The sequence below is a fragment of the Dendrobates tinctorius genome, unplaced genomic scaffold (genome assembly GCF_039654945.1).
Source record: "Dendrobates tinctorius isolate UK_male_01 unplaced genomic scaffold, ASM3965494v1 ptg000084l, whole genome shotgun sequence".
Classification (NCBI taxonomy): Eukaryota; Metazoa; Chordata; class Amphibia; order Anura; family Dendrobatidae; genus Dendrobates; species Dendrobates tinctorius.
The window spans coordinates 44,360,905-44,379,287 of record NW_027361752.1 but is presented as its reverse complement, the minus strand read 5'-3'; the positions used below and the strand labels follow the sequence as shown (position 1 = coordinate 44,379,287).

Below are 18,383 nucleotides of genomic sequence, written 5' to 3'. Positions count from 1 at the left end.
TGTTTTAAATTATACTGTTTACCCATCTGATTATTTTACTTATTATTTTTTATAATTAGTGATTTGAATTTTACTTATTTTTTTTTTTTGTCATGTGAAAGAGTGTGCACATGTCCTAGCACGGCTGGCACCTGCACTATATAGAGAGGTGACGGCTTGTGTTTGATCCATGCTTCCCATGGACCCCAGCACTTGGCCTGGTTTGCTAGGTGCTGTCATTGGCCATGATGTATGCATCCATAATGTGCTCCTTTGCTGCCTTGTGGCTTTTATATGCATATAATGAGTCTGCAATTTGGTGCAGGTTAATTAAATGGAATTGACCCAAAGTATAGGTGATAAATAAACATATGATTCTTGGGACGCTGTACTACCAGGCTGCCCCTGATCACTAGTGTTTTTTTTTTTTGTTTTTTTTTTTTTGTGGTAGTTAAACGGATCAGTGGTCATACTATCTTTGCAGTGTCCATTGGACTAGCAGCAGCATGTCATGTCAGGTAGCTTACACAGGGGCCTAGTGACCATACACCTGTGTCTGTGAACTCGTACATGTCTCCCAACTCTTGACCAGAATGAGCATCAGATTTTGGCTACAGCCCAGCTGTGAAATCCAGGGCTGTATCTGGTGTACTAGGGACTAGAGATGAGCGGGTCGATTCATAGGACTTCTGGTCCAGTGTCTAGATCAGCGGTACCTCGTGGCTGGACGGAGACCACAAATTTCTTGCCTCCCTGTGCGGCTCTTGACTAGCCAGGGCCGATGCGATGTCTTCTGTTTGTCCTGCTCATCTCTAGTTTGTACCTGTTGGGTTTTTTTTTTTTTTTTTTGTTCCTTTCTGTTCAGTCGGAGCTGCCAGTATTCTCTCATCATATACAGTATATCTTTTAATTCTTTATACCTTGTTTTTTATAGAACAGAATCCTTTTTTTTTTTTTTTTTTTTTGGGTTCAAATGTGAAGCTGTTTTTTAGTAGTACATAAGTTTTGATACTAAGGAGGAAAAAATGCAACAAAACCAGAGTTCAGCTGCATCTTTAGACCACAGGGGGCACAATTCTCATGTAATCACCTCCACTTTGCTTGGACAGTTAAACAGCAGAATTTCTGTGCAGAAAATAAGCATCATGTGAACACTGTCTAAATGTCCAAGCTAAGTGGATGTGACTAAACAAAATATCTGCTCCCTGGGGTTTAAAGATGCTGCCGAACTCTGGTTTTGGTGCATTTTTATCCTCTATGGGCTTCTGAAGGAAAAAAAACACTGCATTTTTAAGTGCATAATCAAAACGTTAAAAAATGATTCACATCTGCATCAAAATCACCTCAAATAAGGGGAAAAACGCATAAAAGAAAAACTGCACTCAAGCAATAATCAGAGAAGATTGTTATTGCGTTGTCTGGTGCAGACACCTGCAGTAGAAAGAACGCAGCATCTATACATGTTGCGGTCGGCGTAGCGTCAAAACGACGCATGCGGAGGTATCCGCATACATCCACATGTCCTGCGTACCCAATCTTAAAGATAGGGGACGCATGCAGATGTAGGCGGAGCTGAAGGAAGAGGTGTGGCAGTGGGTGGGGCTTAACGGAGGAACTACGCAGCCCTCTGCAGCCTTGCCGAACGCTAGTGTGAAACTAGCCTAAGCTGCCTCTTCTTGCCTCAACACTTCTGATGTCTCTAATATTTGATCCCATAGGGTGGACAGTAATGTCAGCAGCCTCAAAGTCAATAGTTGGCAGCTGTTTAATTCTATAATTGCCTCCCTAGACAAATCTACCATGATTTGCTAATTAAATGTATTGATGACTTTTCCTATAGGTATCTTATTTTTCCTGGGGGAAGACTATAAGTGAGCAATTGTATAAGAGCCTACTGGTGCAATTGGAAGTTTATACATTTACTGATATTATTACTCGGATCACATCTGCAAATAATATTTGTCCAAAGACTAGCAACTTTTTTTTTTTTCTCCCCAACAGGTTAGATCTTAAACCGTTCACGTTGTAACAACCTGTGTTAACATGGATCTTGACTCGGAACAGATTGTAAGTGATTTCTATGACAAAATTGTGATCAATGACGATCGGGCAAATTATAGCTTATAAGATAAAATAATCAAGTAATAGGAAAAAAAAAAAAAAATGCCCCAAAGCTGTCACATTTCCTCAAAGCCATATTATCTTCCTATTGGGATCTGATCATCTCACATGAATCATGTTTCAAGTTGATGGGAAGTGATATGTATATTAACCTCAAATACAGAACCATAATTATTCCATCGAAGATTCTAGGCCGTGGTTGTACCGACCGATGCGCACAGGCCATAGTGCTTGAGATGGGCCCCATTACCACATAAAACTCCATTATTGTAGGTTTGGGTCCTGCTATAGGGTCTGTGCACACGTTGCGTATTCTGGTGTGGATCTGCAGCTGATTTGGCCATGTGGATCCGCAGCAGATTATCCTGTGTTGTACAGTACTATATAATAATAATAATAATAATCTTTATTTATTTAGCGCCCACATATTCCGCAGCGCTTTACAGTTTAACAGTTTCAAAACACAAGTCATAAGTAACAACGCTAACAATACAATAATTAAAGCAAAATAAGACGAAATAAGACGACCCTGCTCGTGAGATCTTACAATCTACAATGAGGTGAGGGAGATACAGAGTACAGGTGTGTATTTACAATGGTGTATTTACAATGAAGGTCCAGCCATCACTATATCCTATGTAAAATAAAACGCTGTGCATATGCTGGGAAAAATCCACAGCAGGAACGCTGCAGGTTAATTTCCGCAGCATGTCAATTTTGTGCGGATTCCGCAGCGTTTTACACCTGCTCCATTATAGCAATCCACACAATATCTGCAGAGAATCCGCAGGAAATCTGCAGGTAAAACGCAGGTAATTTTACCTGTGGGTTTAGCAAAATCTGCAGCACAATCCGCAATGTGTGCACATACCCTTAGATTCAGAATTAGGTGCAGAAACCAGGTTAGGCTAGTTTCACACTAGCGCTTTTGAGCGCAGCGATGGCCTGCGCACGGCCGCCGCTAAGCCCCGCCCCCTGCCGCGCCTCCTACGGTAGCTCCGCCTACCGGCGCATGACGCTGCATGCGTCCTGCGTCCCCTATCTTTATCGCTGGGGGCGCAGGCTGTGCGCAATATGCGTTTGGCGGCGCATGCGTCCTTTTGACGGTGCGCCGAGCGCAACCAAACTGCAGCAGGTTGCGTTTGGTGCAGGTCGGCGCACCGTCAAAAGGACGCATGCGCCGCCAAACGCATATTGCGCACGGCCTGCGCCCCCAGTGAAAAAGATTGGGGACGCATGCAGCGTCATGTGCGGTAGGCGGAGCTACCGGCGGAGGCGCGGCAGGGGGCGGGGCTTAGCGGCGGCCGTGCGCAGGCCGTCGCTGCGCTCAAAAGCGCTAGTGTGAAACTAGCCTTACACCTCTGGGCCAACAATAAAAGGTCGCTTATGGCTTCATGTCCTCCTCGCCTACTGGCTGATGGAGGATCACGACACTGGTGATTAAATTATCCTTGTTTATTGTAGAACTTTACCTTATCCACAAAGTCTCTCCTCTTTGTAGCTGCCAGAGGATTTTTATCTGGCTGAAGAAGGCTCCTTGTTGGAAGAAATGGCTGAAGAAGATGAAGAAATAGACTTGTACAATGAAGTGACTTTCGGATTAGGTAGGACTTTATTCTGCGTTCTGTTTTACAGGCAATGTGGGAACATGCAAATGAAATCACTGGTGCAGAACTTTGCATCTTCTTTGTTTGCAATGAGTGGATACCTAGATTATTTTTTTTTATTCACTGCATGCTTTATACAGTTGTTAATATGGTTTAACAAGATTTTGGGCATATTAAAATTCAAGAGTATCAAGCAGGATGACAGGCGTCCATTATGGCCCCATCACCCTGGTTGAGACGGTCACCAAACTTGTCCTTCATTCTGATTTTGGCATTGTTAAACTGGTCAATATACAAGTGGACATGCACCCTAGATGGCTGTTGGCGAAACATTTGTTTGGTTAACAGCTCTTATTGTCCAGTGTGCATCAATTCTCAGACAGCTTTTCCTGCAGCTAATATTCGATGAGAACTAGATCGGGCATTTGGAATTCCAACATGCCCGACCCTTCTTTTTCTGAACATTTGTCATAAATTGTAAAGAGTAAAGTCTGGACACAAACCGGATTACTTACCGGTATTACTCTTTTATAGAGTCCACGACCGCACCCACTGAAAGAGGGGATCTGCCCATAGGAACAGGAGACCTACAGCAATAAAAGGGGCGGTCCCCCTCGCTCTCTCAGTTGGTTTACAGAGAACAAGAGGGAACCGCCATACATGTTTTAGTCAATGGCTTAAGCAAGCGACTCCATTTTACACGTTCTACCAGCTTGATAGATATATATATATATCTATCTATCTCTCTTTACTCTCCACCACCAGAGATAACCCTGTGTCAGTTAAGGGAGGGAAGTGAGCGGGTGCTGTCTTGGACTCTATAAAAGAGTATTACCGGTCAGTAATCCGTTTTTTTTTTCTCTTCGCCACGACAGCACCCACTGAGAGAATTTCAGAGATAATCACCTGGGAGGGAACACAGTGTTGAGTACAGATCTACCAAAGGCCAAGTCTTTGGTAGAGGACATATCTAGCCCATAGTGACTATAGAAGGTAGATGGAGAAGACCAGGTTGCAGCCTTACATATTGGCTCAATTGGGACATTTGCCCTTTCGGCCCAGGAGGATGATATGGCTCGGGTCGAGTGTGCCTTTATGTCCCGTGTAGGGTCTTCTCCTTTGGCCGAATATGCCATTGAGATTGTATCCCTGATCCACTGGGACACCGTGCCTCTCGTAAATCTAGACCCCTTCTTGTTACCCTGGAAGGAGACAAATAGAGCCCTGCTCTGCCTTCAGGGACTGGTCCTATCTAGGTAGGCTAGGACTGCTCTCTTCATGTCTAACGTGTGATATCTATCCTCCTCTGGTGGTGTTGGGTAGACAGATTTCTTGGGACCTATGAAACTTAGTAGCCCGTTTGGGAAGATAAGATGGGTCATCTGTTTTTAACACTAGTCTATCCTGGGTTACTGACAGGAAGCGGGGGTCTACCGACAGGGCTTGGAGATCACTTACTCTCCTTGCTGATACTAGAGGTACCAGTAAAGCAGTTTTCAATGCAAAGCATTTTATTGATGCAGAGTGTATGGGCTCGAACGGGGCCTGAGTGAAGGAATCTAAGACCAAACTAAGGTTCCACGTTGGTAGCTAAGGAATGTGGACTGGATTCGCTTGCTGACAAGCCGCTATAAACCGGACCACCCACTTATTACCTGCTACATCGTAATTGTATAGGGCTCCTATAGCAGATACGCGGACCTTTAGGCTTATGTGCACACGCTGCGGTTTTGGCCTTTGCGGTTCTGCAGACAGTGTACAGTACCATGTACGTCTATGAGATTGTCAAACCGCTGTGCACATGCTGTGGATTTTTAACTGCAGAAAAGCTGTGGTTTTGAATCCGCAGAAAGAAATGACATGTCACTTCTTTTCTGTGGATTCTGCTGCGGTTTACCATCTCCTCCATTGTAGAGGTGATAAACTTTATGGGAAAACCGCAGGTCATTTTACCTGCGGTTCCGCAGATACAAATCCGCAGCATGTGCACATAGCCTTAGAGTGTTAACTGAGAGTATCAACTCTTGGCCTTTATGCAGGAATTCTAAAATGGCTGCAATAGGTACTACGCTGTAAAGTGTTGCTGGGTAAAAAGCTAAGAATTTTTTCCACACTCTGGTGTAAATCTTCGTTGTGGATTCTGTCCTACTCTGTAGAAGGGTGTCAGATTATTTGAGAACCCTCTCGGCTTTAATAACCCCCTTTCAAATTCCATGCCGCTAGGCACAGGGCTTTGACCTGAGGGTGGTAACAGGGTCCTTGTGAGAGAAGGTCCCGACGTAGTGGGATAATCCATGGGTCGGTTATCGACATGGCTCTCAGCCATGAGAATCATGGCCTCTTGGGCCAAAATGGGGCTATTAAGATAACCTTTTCACTTTCTTCCCTTATTTTTCTGACCACCGTGGGCAACAGTACCATTGGAGGGAAGGCGTAGGCATGTCAATGTCCAGAGTGCTTGGAGGGCGTCGAGCAAGTCTGGATTGTCCGCTCTGTATAGAGAAGCGAACCTTTCTACATGCCTGTTGGCTCTTGTCGCGAATAAATCTATTTCTGGTCTGCTCCATTTGGCTGCTATCATCTCGAAGATGTTCCGGCTGAGCACCCACTCGCCTTGATGCAAAGTCTGGTGGCTGAGAAAGTCAACAAGGATATGGCTTCTCTTAAGGACATCGTGGGTTTATCAATTGCCCTTCATACTTTTATTAATTATGGCTCGTGTTTTTGTTCCTGGCAGGAAGCATTTTTGACTTCGAGTCTATTTGTGTTAGGAGTCAGGTTTCTGCGGTCACTATGCAGGAATCCAGACCCTCACATTCTGCAGTCTCCTGCTCTTTATCCACTGCAGAAGAGATTGCAGAGGAGATTGCCTTGCAGCAAATCTCTCCTGAGGCTGTCCTTCTGTCTTCTTACTGAGCATGCTCATGGGACGATCTCCCATTGGAGATCGGGAGTCATGTGCTCAGGTCCCGCTCCAGTTCTCATTGGTCCATCTCAGAGATCTGGAAGTGTGCAGAAGGTCCCGGCTGCTATAAAAGGCGCGCATGGCTGTTCCGCCATGCGCTAGTATAGACTATACTTACTGCTGTGTGAATGACTATGAATGCATGATTCTGGTGAATAACAGATTTGAAACCCCTACCCTTTGATATTACGCTTGTGTGAGGGATTGAGTTTAGTGCCAGCGCGCCTCTGCTTCATTGTCCACAGCTTCTAGCGTCCGACATTGCGCTTGCGTCTAGCATTGTCGTATAGCGGCAGTGTCCTGCGCCGTGCTGCAGTGGCAGTCCACTTAAGTGTTCTCAGCTGCGACGCTACACACAGTAGGTCTAGAAGGACTTAGTACTGCCATCTTTGGCTATTCCTGTGACCTTATACCGTGTGTGTAACTACTGAGTACTTGTGACCTTAACAGGCTCAGCTCTTTTGTTTATGTTCATAGGCATCTCTGTGATTTAACAGAGATTGCTCTGTGCACTTGGGTGACGGTTAACCCTGTGCACAATACTGCCATATTGCTTCTGCCACCACTTAGCAGCGGTTATATCACCTACTGCACGGTGGATCCCGAGCGGCGAACGCACTTTATTATTGGTATTTAGTGCGTTCCGCCGTTCCTAACAATTTGAAGGCCCAGGAACGTCTGACAGGTTACTCATTGTAGTCTGAACTTTTCCCAGTTGATCAGCCAGCCTAGCGTCTGCAGAGATGAGTTAACAGCAGCTATTCTGCTCTTGCATTGGTAAATAGAATTTCCTACTATGAGCAAGTCGTCCAAGTACGGAATTAAGGCGTTTTTCAGCCTTACATATGACATCACCTCTAGCATTAGCTTGGTAAACACACGGGGTGCCATGGATAATCCGAACGGCATTGCCGTAAACTGGAGATGTCTTATCCGGCCCTCTAGTATGACTGCCACTCGTAGGAACTGTTGGTGCTCCTTGCATATAGGGAGATGGTAATAGGCATCTTTTAGGTCCAAGACTGCCATATAGCACCTAGGAAACAAGTTTTACTGCTGAATGTACAGATTCCATTTTAAAGGACCGCACCCTCAAAAATGTATTAAGCTTTTTTAAATTAATAATGGTCCTAAATGAACCATCTGGTTTTGGGACTAAAAACAGAGGAGAATAAAAGCCCCTTCCTGTTTCGTTTCTTGGAACGTCCATCAGCACGTTCTTAGATAGGAGGCCCGTTAACTCCAATTCTAAGGCTTCCTGCTGCTCCAGAGACTTCAGAGAAGTCAATAGGAAGGAGTCCAGTGGGTACCGAACAAATTCTAGTCTTGGGCCTGATGTAACAATATTAATGGCCCACGGGTTAGTTGTTAGTTCTTCCCATTGACTGAATTTTAGTAGCCTCCCACCTACCGGTGAATTGGTGCTACCGGAATCTGTCCCCAGATCTGAAGGGACGCTTCCCAAATAGACTGCCTCTCTGCTTGGGATCTTAATTGCCCCAGCGGTCTTGAGGTTTGAAGTCCTTCTTCTTGCCGAATGGAGGCTTTCTGAAGGCCCTCCTGTTGAAGGGAACGTACGGGTTAGGGAATCCCTTCTTTCTCTCACCTGCTTTTGTCAGGATCTCATCAAGCTCTGTGCCGAAAAGGTACTTGCCCTGACAGGGCATGGAGCAGAGTTTGGTTTTTGTCTGCGTGTCGCCCCTCCACCCCTTCAACCACAAGGCCTGCCGGGCTGCGTTGGTTAATCCTGCCGCTCTGGCAGAGAGGCAGAGGGAATCAGCTGAGGCGTCAGATAGGAAGGCTGCTGCACCTTAAATCAGGGGAATAGAGGAACGGAGCTTGTCTCTAGATGTGCCATTTTTTATTTTCTCCTCCAACTCGTCCAACCATATCATCATGGACCTCCCTGTGCATGTGGCCGATATTGCCGGCTTAAATGCCCCTGTGCATGCCTCCCAAGATCGCTTGAGGAAGGTATCCGCCTTGCGATCTAAGGGATCAGATAATGTTCCCGAGTCTTCTACGGGCAGGGAAGATCGGTGAGAAGTAGAGGCCACTGCCGCATCCACCTTGGGGGGCTCTCGACCAAGACGCCAACTCGTCATCATCAAACGGATATTTTCGTTTGGATGTTAAGGGGAGAAAGGTCCTTTGCCCCTGCTTCTCCCACTCTTATTACCAGCTCTTTTATTGCTGGGACTACTGGAAAGGCCCAGACCTTCTTTTGGGAGATACCTGCAAACATTATCTCCTGTGGGGTTTTGGGGTCCTTTAGTATCAGCTAAGCCCTTAATAATTTAGTCAAGTCTGTGTGTAATACTAACACTGTCTGTGGGGAAGCAAGCCTGCTCCTCCTCCTCTGAGGTTAGGTATTCCTGGGATACATCTCTTTCCCCAGTTTCTGAAGGCGACCTAGATGCTGGTGAGATTAACCCTCTGCTGGAGGTCTGCCCTCCTAGACTACTGGAGCTGCCTAAGGCCCGTAGCTCCTCTGGGATAATTATACTGATATCCACCGTTTTTCCCGAGGATTTCTCCCGTAGGGTCTGCCTGATACAGCTTTGACACAACCTCTTAGGGTAGCTATCTGGGAGAGGTTGGGAACATAAGGCACATTCTGTGTTTAGATTTCTGTTCTTTTGGCCTAAGGATATGCAGGGGGGGGGGGGAGAAAAACAAAGAGGATGCCATCAGCTAGAAGCATGACTAAAAACACTCACCCATGAATTTTGTCAGCAAAGTACTGGCTGCGGGGTTCGAGACTCAGGCTGAGGCGAGGTGAGATGGGTCTTCAACTCACGCTTTTTCTCTGTGGGCTCGCTCTGCCTAGAGCGCCCGCTAGAATTCCTCCGGGAGTCTCTACTCTTCCTGGTGCTCTGACTTCTCCTTGTGCTGCCACTTCTCTGGGTACTGCCATGGGGGGGATTCCTCTGGCTGCTCTAATTGGAGCGAAACCGGGTCGTTTGTAGACTACATAGCTGCGCACTGGTATGCCTCTAGTTGATGCTTTTTATGCAGCTTCCTGGTTTCGCCCCCACTTCTTCTCTCTTTTATTTTTTTTCCTCCTCCTGCTCATGCGTGGTCGCTTGTCCCGTGATACCGCGATCTTTGCCTCCTCCCCCAGAAGTTCTCGGTATCCACTTCCGGGTCGCCGTGTCTGTGCACAGGAGTGCTGGCCCCTGCCTTGCCAGAACGGACATACCTGACTTCACTGGGTACTGTCAGGTATGCAATTCTCCCCTTTAGCGCTCTGGCACTACATTGCGTCCGCACAAGCTCAGGGACTCTCTTCGTTCCTGGCCTCGCCATGTCTCTGGGTCCCCCTCCCATGGCTGTGGGGTACTCGGTACCGGGCCCGATGAGCTTCAATGGGAGATGTCACGGCAGCTGGGACCCGGCCCGTGGCCCTGAGCCCCCATTGTAAAAAGGGGAAAGTTTATGAATGATTCGTGACGCCACCTGTGGTGTTCGGCAATGAAGATGTAAGCCAACGCTGCAGACAGATCCTCTGGGACAGATGGTGTGGTGCAGCAATGATGTTATAGCCCTCCACAGGCAGGGCTGTAGTCCCAGGGCAGAGTAGGTGCAGTGACACTTAGATGGTGTAGGGTCGGGCGCAAGGGATGTAGCAGTGCTGGGTGGGTTGACGCAGGAATAAGTGGAGGACACCAGGGCATGTAGTTCCAAAGCTTTACTCAGTCTGCAGGTACAGGTGCCCGCATCCGTGCCGTGTCCTCCAGGTCAGGAGCCTAGCCAACCTCCAGGCAAGATGAAGTACTCCTTTCCAACACTCCGCCAACATATGTGCTTTTTCTGAACGTCTCCTCTTATAGTGTCGGGGTCGTAAACGACAATAAATCCTCATTCACCAGTCATTCCAAATCATTGTGCGAGCGCAAAACATCTGGTACCAATTAAGAATGACTCAGACACGCAGCTGATTCAGTCTTAGCTAATGTCCCGCATCCACACCTGTCAGGAGCAGTACAACAACTGGCTTTATTTACAAATACACAATACTATATTGAGTGTTAGGGGAAGGCGTGCATTAGGCGGGGTTTATGCAGTATACATCTAGTGTCCAGTCTCTCTCTGATTCGTCAAAAAGTCTCCCGATGGTTACTTCTTCTTCACATTCCTGAGTTATCTTTTTTTTAGGAGAAATGAAACTTAACTTAACTCTTTAGACACTGAATTTAAGTGAAAGTGAACACTGGCAGCCATCTTTAATACAGTTACATTTGCATTAGCAAGCAATTAGGAAAAACTTATTGTTTCACAGTATAAAAGTTATATAAGAAAATATATTTTCACCTTGACAATCCCCCCTAAACACTAAGTTTTTCCCTTAATGAAAGATCCTTCGAGACTGTCCATGCGATGGGAAAAGGGGAGGTGGATTTCTTCATCCAGACACCTCAGAAGCTCTCCCCTAGCGAGAGGCCTCCAGGCAGCTGAACCCTTCACTAACCTCACATGGAGTTCTCCCGCTGTCCCTAAACTAAGTCTCTTAACATCATCTGAGAATGGGGGGTTTTGTCTACTCTCTTGAGGGGAATATACTTAGGGATCTCCCCTAGATCAGTACCATCGTACTCTGGTGGGTCTACTTCTTGATTGAGGAAGGTGCCAGTCGGAGTTGCTTTGGCAATAACCTTTTTATACAAGGGAATAACACAACAAAGAGTTATCGATCCAATTACAAGGAGGGCAATCAGTACTATACAAGCTTGTTGAAGGAATCCCTTGAGTCCATCCAACCAGCCGGAAAAGAAAGATGTGTCTACTCCAGCATTAGTTTTCAATTCTGCTGCTAACCCAGTTATCTTTTTAAGGGCTATCATTGTTTTTCCATTCACTCCAGAGTTCTGAGGGATATAGGTACAACACTCCTCTCCCACCATCCCACAAACTCCTCCTTATCATATCAAGGGCTAGTCGGTTTTGGAGTGTCATTCTAGTGTTAGGGCCCAATTCTTCAACTATACCTTGGAAGGCATCTTGGCTGAAATTGACAAACCTTTGTTCACTGTTATATATGTAATTGATCCATTCAACATTTTTATTAATCTGCACCTGTGGGATTATAGAAGCAAAGCCAGCATAGATCTGGTTCTGGGCTTTAAATTGGTCAGGCACCCCCCTTGGCACTCCAATAGCATCAATATATACTAGTGGATCTTCTTCATAACTCATATGGAGCTGATCGAGGCTTCTCCTTTTCCTGGTAGGTTCATCAGGTATCTTTGGATCCCAGGGTAGAATCTTGAACTGCATAGCTAGTTTAACAAGGGTGCATTGGCCTGTCCAGGCATTTGGCAACCTAGGACGGAGCTTGCCATCTCCACATAACCAATAAATGTCATACATATATTGTGTATGTTTGATTAACAAGTCAGTATCTAGAGAACTATTCTCTTTGCAGAAACCTGTCTCGAAGATCCCTACTGGTGTACCTGTGGTGTCGTGGGAATTATAGCAGGTGTAATTGTCAGCTAATACAGTTACTTCTCCTGGGACCTTTAGTTTGGGTTCCTTATGAATTAGTGGGACGTAATCTGGGCAATCAGTGGGCTTCAAACCTTTCAACAAATTCATGACACAGGCAGTGGTGTTGTCATCAGGGAAAAGCAATGCATGTGTGTATAGGTGTGTATTCGCAGCAGCACAAGCAATACATCCTACAGAGATATTCTGGACTTTTACATTGTACCTCACCCATTCTAACCACAAATTTTTCCTTGGGGCTGTTTGTGTTTCTATGGAGAAAACCTCTTGCCAACTGAGACCTGGAATGGGGATCACTTCATTAACTACATTTTGCAAACGCTCACCTGGGCCTATTTTAGGTGTACTGGTAACGGGGGCCTTGGTTGGTCTGAAGCTAATATCCTGAAGCCGTATATGGCCTAAATACGCATAAGGTCCAGCACTAAATACATAATTATAATGCCTTCCTAGTACGAACGTCTGCAGATCAGCAGATTGAGGGCTTTCAAGATTTAGGAGAAGGGGGTGACAGCTTCTACCTCATTTACAGCCCCTAAATGGTTGCAGAAGGGCTGTTAGATGCATTCTCTCACGAAGACTCCTACCCGTCCCATCCTTGGGGAACATGGCTTCGCTAGGTTTATATCCCCAATCATTCCCCGTACTCCAGGCAGCATCTGTCCAATAATGACAATTATTGTTGTCTTGTCTGGTAACACACATATAGAACTGGATGATCCCCTCTACCACCCGTTCAGTCTCAAGGCACTTGACTACATCACAGAAATCAAATCGCCAGATATTCACCGGGGCTGTCAGGTTTACCCAGAGAATAAAGGGACCAGAATTCTTATTTACAATAGGGGCCGAAGAGGTAGGGGCGAGGATGGCCCCCAGTCCCAAGGTCAAAAACAACAGCAACATTTCCCTTCAGTCACTACTGTGACTAAACACTGGTTCGGTCTCTTTTACAGTGTGAAGCATGAATCCAGGTGCTCTTTCCTTCAAGTTTTACTGCAGTGGGGGTGACCAGGATCACCGTGTGGGGTCCTTCAAATCTCGGCTGGAGACAATCTCTGCGCACAAACTTTTTCACATACACCAGGTCTCCTGGCACAAAGTCATGGACCACGTCACCTGTGGATTCTGGAAGAGAAGCAGAAACTGTAGAGTGGGTGTTAGACAGTTCCTTAGACAATGCAATCACAAATTGTACAACTTTATCATTTGTCTCAGACAACTCTTGTGGCCTAATGTCTCCTATTTTAGGTGGAGCACCAAAAAGAATCTCAAAGGGAGTCAGGCCGTGTTTTCCCTGTGGGGTGTGTCTGATATGGTATAGGACCACGGGGAGCAAATCTGGCCATGGGAGTGGGTGGTCCTGGCTCATTTTAAGCAACTGGGTCTTAATTGTGGAGTTCATTCTCTCAACTTTGGCTGAACTGGAGGGGTGATAGGGGGTGTGCAGACCCAAATCTGTCCCTAACATGTGCCACAATTCCTCGTAGACATTGGCAGTGAAGGCTGGGCCTTGATCTGATTCAACAACTTCGGGAATTCCAAATCTGCACGAAATTTCAGTGATGAGCTTCTTAGCTGTAGTTTTGGCAGTCATGTTGGTCACTGAGTAGGCTTCGGGCCATCCTGAGAACATATCCACAGCCACTAGGACGTACTCATACTTTCCTGACTTGGGCATCTGAATATGATCAACCTGGATTCTCTGCCAAGGGTAGTCTGGTTTGGCAAGATGCTGAAGTGGAACCTTGGCGGTGGCTGTTGGGTTACAGATGGCACAGACTGGGCAGGCTCTTGAGTAGGCTGTGACAGTGGTAGAGATTCCTGGGGCCCAGTAGAGCTTCTTGATACAGGCCAGAGCTTGGTTCTTTCCTCGATGAGTTGATCCATGAGCCCATGGTGCAACGGCTGGATACATTCTTTTGGGTAGACAGGGTTTCCCATCCACCTTAGAGTCTAGGAAATTGGTATTGTCCGGCAGAACTACGATTCCCATGAATGGCTCCTGCAGCTTCCCACTGCTTCTTTTCTTCTTTAGAGGTCAACTTTTGTTCTTCCCACAATCTCTCTTCAGGTGGTCGGGCTGGCTTCCAGACAGATCCGGTGGCAGGGTATTCCATTTCCATGTCTTCTATCAACTCCCTCTTCTTTCTTCGGACTTCTCAAAGTCTCGTTCTTCTTCGGCTTGGGTAGCTTCTTTGGTTGCCTGTTCTCTTGTTTGTGCTCTGGTAAGCACAGGCATCACAGGTGTATCAGTGCCTTCCCAACAGGGTTTTTCTGGTGCTGTTTCTTCTTCTTCCCACTTTGCTGAGACATTCTTTATGGCAGCAGCTTTGGCAGCTTGATCTGCTAAATGGTTTCCTCTAGTCTCCTTCGAATTGACTTTCCCGTGAGCTTTGACCTTGATCACCGCAATTTGTACAGGTAGCTCCAATGCCTTCATCAGGGCTTTAATCCTTAGTGCATGTTTAACAGGGGTTCCTGTAGCCGTAATGAACCCTCGGGACTTCCACAGGAATCCAAAATCGTGACAGATTCCATAGCCGTATCTTGAGTCAGTGTAGACATTGGCCGTCTTCCCTTCTGCTAGATAACATGCTTGTTGTAGGGCCACAAGTTCGGCTTCTTGAGCCGAAAGGTGAGGTGGCAAGGCTTCAGCCAGAAGGACTTCTGTTTCAGTGGTGACCGCATATCCAGTGTGGAACTTGCCATAAGAGTCTGCAAATCGAGATCCATCAGTCCATAGTTGCAAATCAGGGTTGAGAAGTTCTTGAGTTACCACATTTTGTGGTGCAGAGGCTTCTTGTTCCAGCGCTTTTACACAGTCATGCGGGTCATCAGGTGACCTCCCGTCTGGTAAGTCCTTATACCCGTCAGGGAACTCCCCCCTAGAATGTGGAAGCAAAGTGGCTGGGTTGATGGTAGTACATTTCTGGAAGGTGATGTTGGAGGGCAGAAGTAGAGAGCACTGAAGTCTGAGATGTCTTTGGCTCGTTAGATGCTTAGGAGATGTTTGTTGGAGGACAGCAGAGAGATCATGTCCAGCTTGAATGACCAAGTCATGACCAAGTGCTATGTCAGCAGACTTATCCAGAAGAACATGGACATGGACTGCATGCACAGCCTTGAGGCAGGAAGGAGCAGTTCTGGCAACAGGGTCTAGCCTGGCTGAGTAGTAGGCCAGAGGACGGAAACGATCAGCATGTTTCTGTGCCAGCACACCAGAGGCATGTCCTTCAGATTCTGAAACAAAGAGATGAAACGGCTGAGTGTAGTCAGGGAGACCCAGAGCAGGGGCGCTGACAACAGCTTCCTTGAGAGCCAGGAAACGGTCCTTTTGCTGAGCATAGATATACGGATTTTCAGCATGATCCCAGTCCGGTCCTCCAGTCCTGAGGCAATCATACAAAGGTTGCATGAGTCTTGAAGCATCCGGAATCCACTGTCTGCAGTAGGTAATGAGTCCTAAGAAAGACTGCATAGCAGAGTATGTCTTTGGATAAGGGATATCCTCGATTGCATGTTTTCTGTCCTCGGTGAGGTGTCTCGAGCCTTGAGAGATGCAGGAGAGATCTGAGGAAGACGACTTTCTCTTTGCACCACTGGACCTTGGCCTTTGAGACTTTGCAGTTGGCAGAATGAAGAAAAAGGAGCAAGGACTCAGAAGCAGCAAACAGATTCTCTTCAGTTCCACAGAGGAGTAGGTCATCAACATACTGGAGAAGCGTGACATGAAGATTCTGTAACACCCACGGATCCAGGGTCATCTTCATAGCATGAGTGAACTGGTTAGGGGAGTTCTGGGCACCCTGTGGTGTCCAGGTCAGCTGAGATCCTTGAAACGTGAAGGCAAATAAAAACTGTGAGTCTTCATGAAGCGGGACACTGAAGAAAGCATTAGCCAGGTCAATAACGGTGAAGAGTGTTGCTGAAGTAGGCACTTGAGAAAGCAAGGTGTTTGGGTTGGGTACCACAGGAGTTTCCAAGATGGTGGCTGAATTGACTGCTCTGAGGTCCTGTACAAGTCTGTACTTCGGAGGGTCTCCAGGAGCTGTCTTCTTCTTCACTGGAAACAGGGGTGTGTTACAGGGTGAAACACATCTGATTAGCACTCCAGAATGTAAGAGGGAGGTAATCTGAACTCCAAGGCTCCGCTCTTGGACAGCCTTAAGCGGATACTGAGGTAGTCTGGGGTATGGGTGCCCAGGTTTGAGGTGGACTTTTACTGGAGGCACTTTGAGCAGACCCACATCCTCAGGTCCAGTTGACCACAGAGTGGTAGGTAGATTGGGCAAATCCGGGGAAGGTGTCGTTTGCAGTGTCATCATCATCAGAGGGAAAGCCTTAAGGACACAACGATCTTCAGTGCCTTGTTGTGAGGCAGGATCTTGTAATTGCAATTCCATCCCTTGATCACCGAAGATGATGGTAGCGTGAAGCCTTTGAAGGAGGTCAGCTCCTAGAAGGTTGACGGGGCAGGTTTCAGACACCAGAAATTTGGCAAAGACACCAGAGAATGGGCCAGCTGGGACGGGAACAGTGAGTGGTGATGAGGTTTGTTGACCTTCAACTCCAATACATGTGAGGAAATCTGAAGACAGGGAGATTGTAGGAGGCAGCTGAGATGAAGAGATAACAAAGGTGGCCGCCCCAGTGTCCACTAAGAACTTGAGAGGTTGAGTGTCCACTTCCAGGGTCACTGTACCACAAGACGAGGAAGTACAGGTGGCGGGAAAAGTGGGCACCGGTTGGCCTGAACTTCATGAGTGGAGGAGGAAGAGGTCTCTGAGGGTGCCCCCTGCGAGGACAACTTCTTCTCATATGACCAGGGCTGGCACACTCCCAACACAGAGGTCTCCCTTGGTCATCACAAACTGGTCTGTCCCTGTAGTTTTGGCCCTGGGACCCTCTCGGCCTCAAGCGTGGTGATCCATACCGATCCTGAGCCTGATGCACCATAACAGGTACTTCTGAGGCTTCTGCCATATACATGGCTGGTTTCTTCTTGCCTTTGTCCTTCTCTGCTTCCTTCTCTGCTTCCATTTCTGCTTCCTTTTCTTCCCTTTGAAGCATTTTCTGATAACTCTTCACAACAGTGAGGGCCTGTTTTAGGGGACCATCAGGTAATTCGGGACGAAGCTTCATGACCTTATCCTTCAGTGGATCTTCCAGACCATCAATAAAAGCACGGACCAACAAGGCTGCCTGCGTCTTCACATGAGTTGAATAACCCAAGTCTTCAAACTGCATAGTTAGTCTGGCAGCGTATTTCTCCACAGCTTCACCAGATTCTTGTTGTATATCCTGTATTGATCCTGCTTCGTCACAGAGACGATCCTGGGCCCACTTTGTGAGTTGAGCGATAAACTCCTTTCCAGACTTGAACTTGTTGAGAGGTCCTGCTTTAGTGGGGTCCAATTCCTTCATGATGGTGGGGAGAAAATATTCGGAGGCTTTGAGGTGATGCCTGATAGATCAGACCATGTAGCCCCGTAGATGCTCCTAGTCTGTTCCAGTTTCCTTACATACTGCATGGGAAATTTGTCCGGGTCAGGTAACTTGTTAACAATAGCATCAATTTGTACCGGAGTGAAGGGTTTGTATTTCAGCTTCAGCCCTTCTTCTTCTTCGTCATGTGTCACTGCCTCATCCTTCGGGGCAGTTGGGGGTGCTGTGGGTATTACCTCATCCAGGGGCTTTATACCTGTGTGCATCAGTGGTATCATGTATTCAGCTACCAAGGGCATGATGCCCTCTAATCCGGATTCATGGTAACAGACGATCCTAACTTCTTGTAAATCGAGATCTGGGATTGATTGGAGACAATTCTTGATGACTTCAACGTGTTCCTTCATACAGGGGCCCAGTGGGTATCCAAAGAGTCCTGAAGATATCAATGGTATAGCCAAAGTTCTACGAGGAAGTGTATCTCTCCCTAGCCGTCCTGCAAAGATAAGCACTGTCTGTAAGGCGGTCTGCAATATTGTACGGCAATGCTCAGGTGTCCTGTAATCATATATAGGGCCTGCAGTGTGTAACACTATATCACAGGGCAAATTCCTTCCCTGGGTGGACATAGCGTCTCCTGGATGCAAGGGGCCATAATTGGTAAGGTAGGCCTGACACTCTTGGGTTATGGCTGGGCCTCCCTTTTTAGCTATCTGTTGGGCCAAACCACCTCTATGCGACAGGGTAGAGTTAGC

At 46.9% G+C, this 18,383-nt stretch overlaps 1 protein-coding gene across 4 annotated transcripts in view; it reads left to right on the top strand.

Moving 5' to 3' along the window:
• Window positions 1-18,383, top strand: part of PATL2 (PAT1 homolog 2) — a 95,843-nt gene that overhangs the window by 884 nt on the left and 76,576 nt on the right. For all 4 annotated transcript variants that reach the window (XM_073584606.1, XM_073584607.1, XM_073584608.1 and 1 more), the window contains exons 2-3: window positions 1,981-2,046; window positions 3,602-3,704. In XM_073584606.1, coding sequence (XP_073440707.1) covers window positions 2,023-2,046; window positions 3,602-3,704 — 127 coding nt within the window. In that variant the 5' untranslated portion in view covers window positions 1,981-2,022. The remainder of the gene's footprint in view (window positions 1-1,980; window positions 2,047-3,601; window positions 3,705-18,383) is intronic.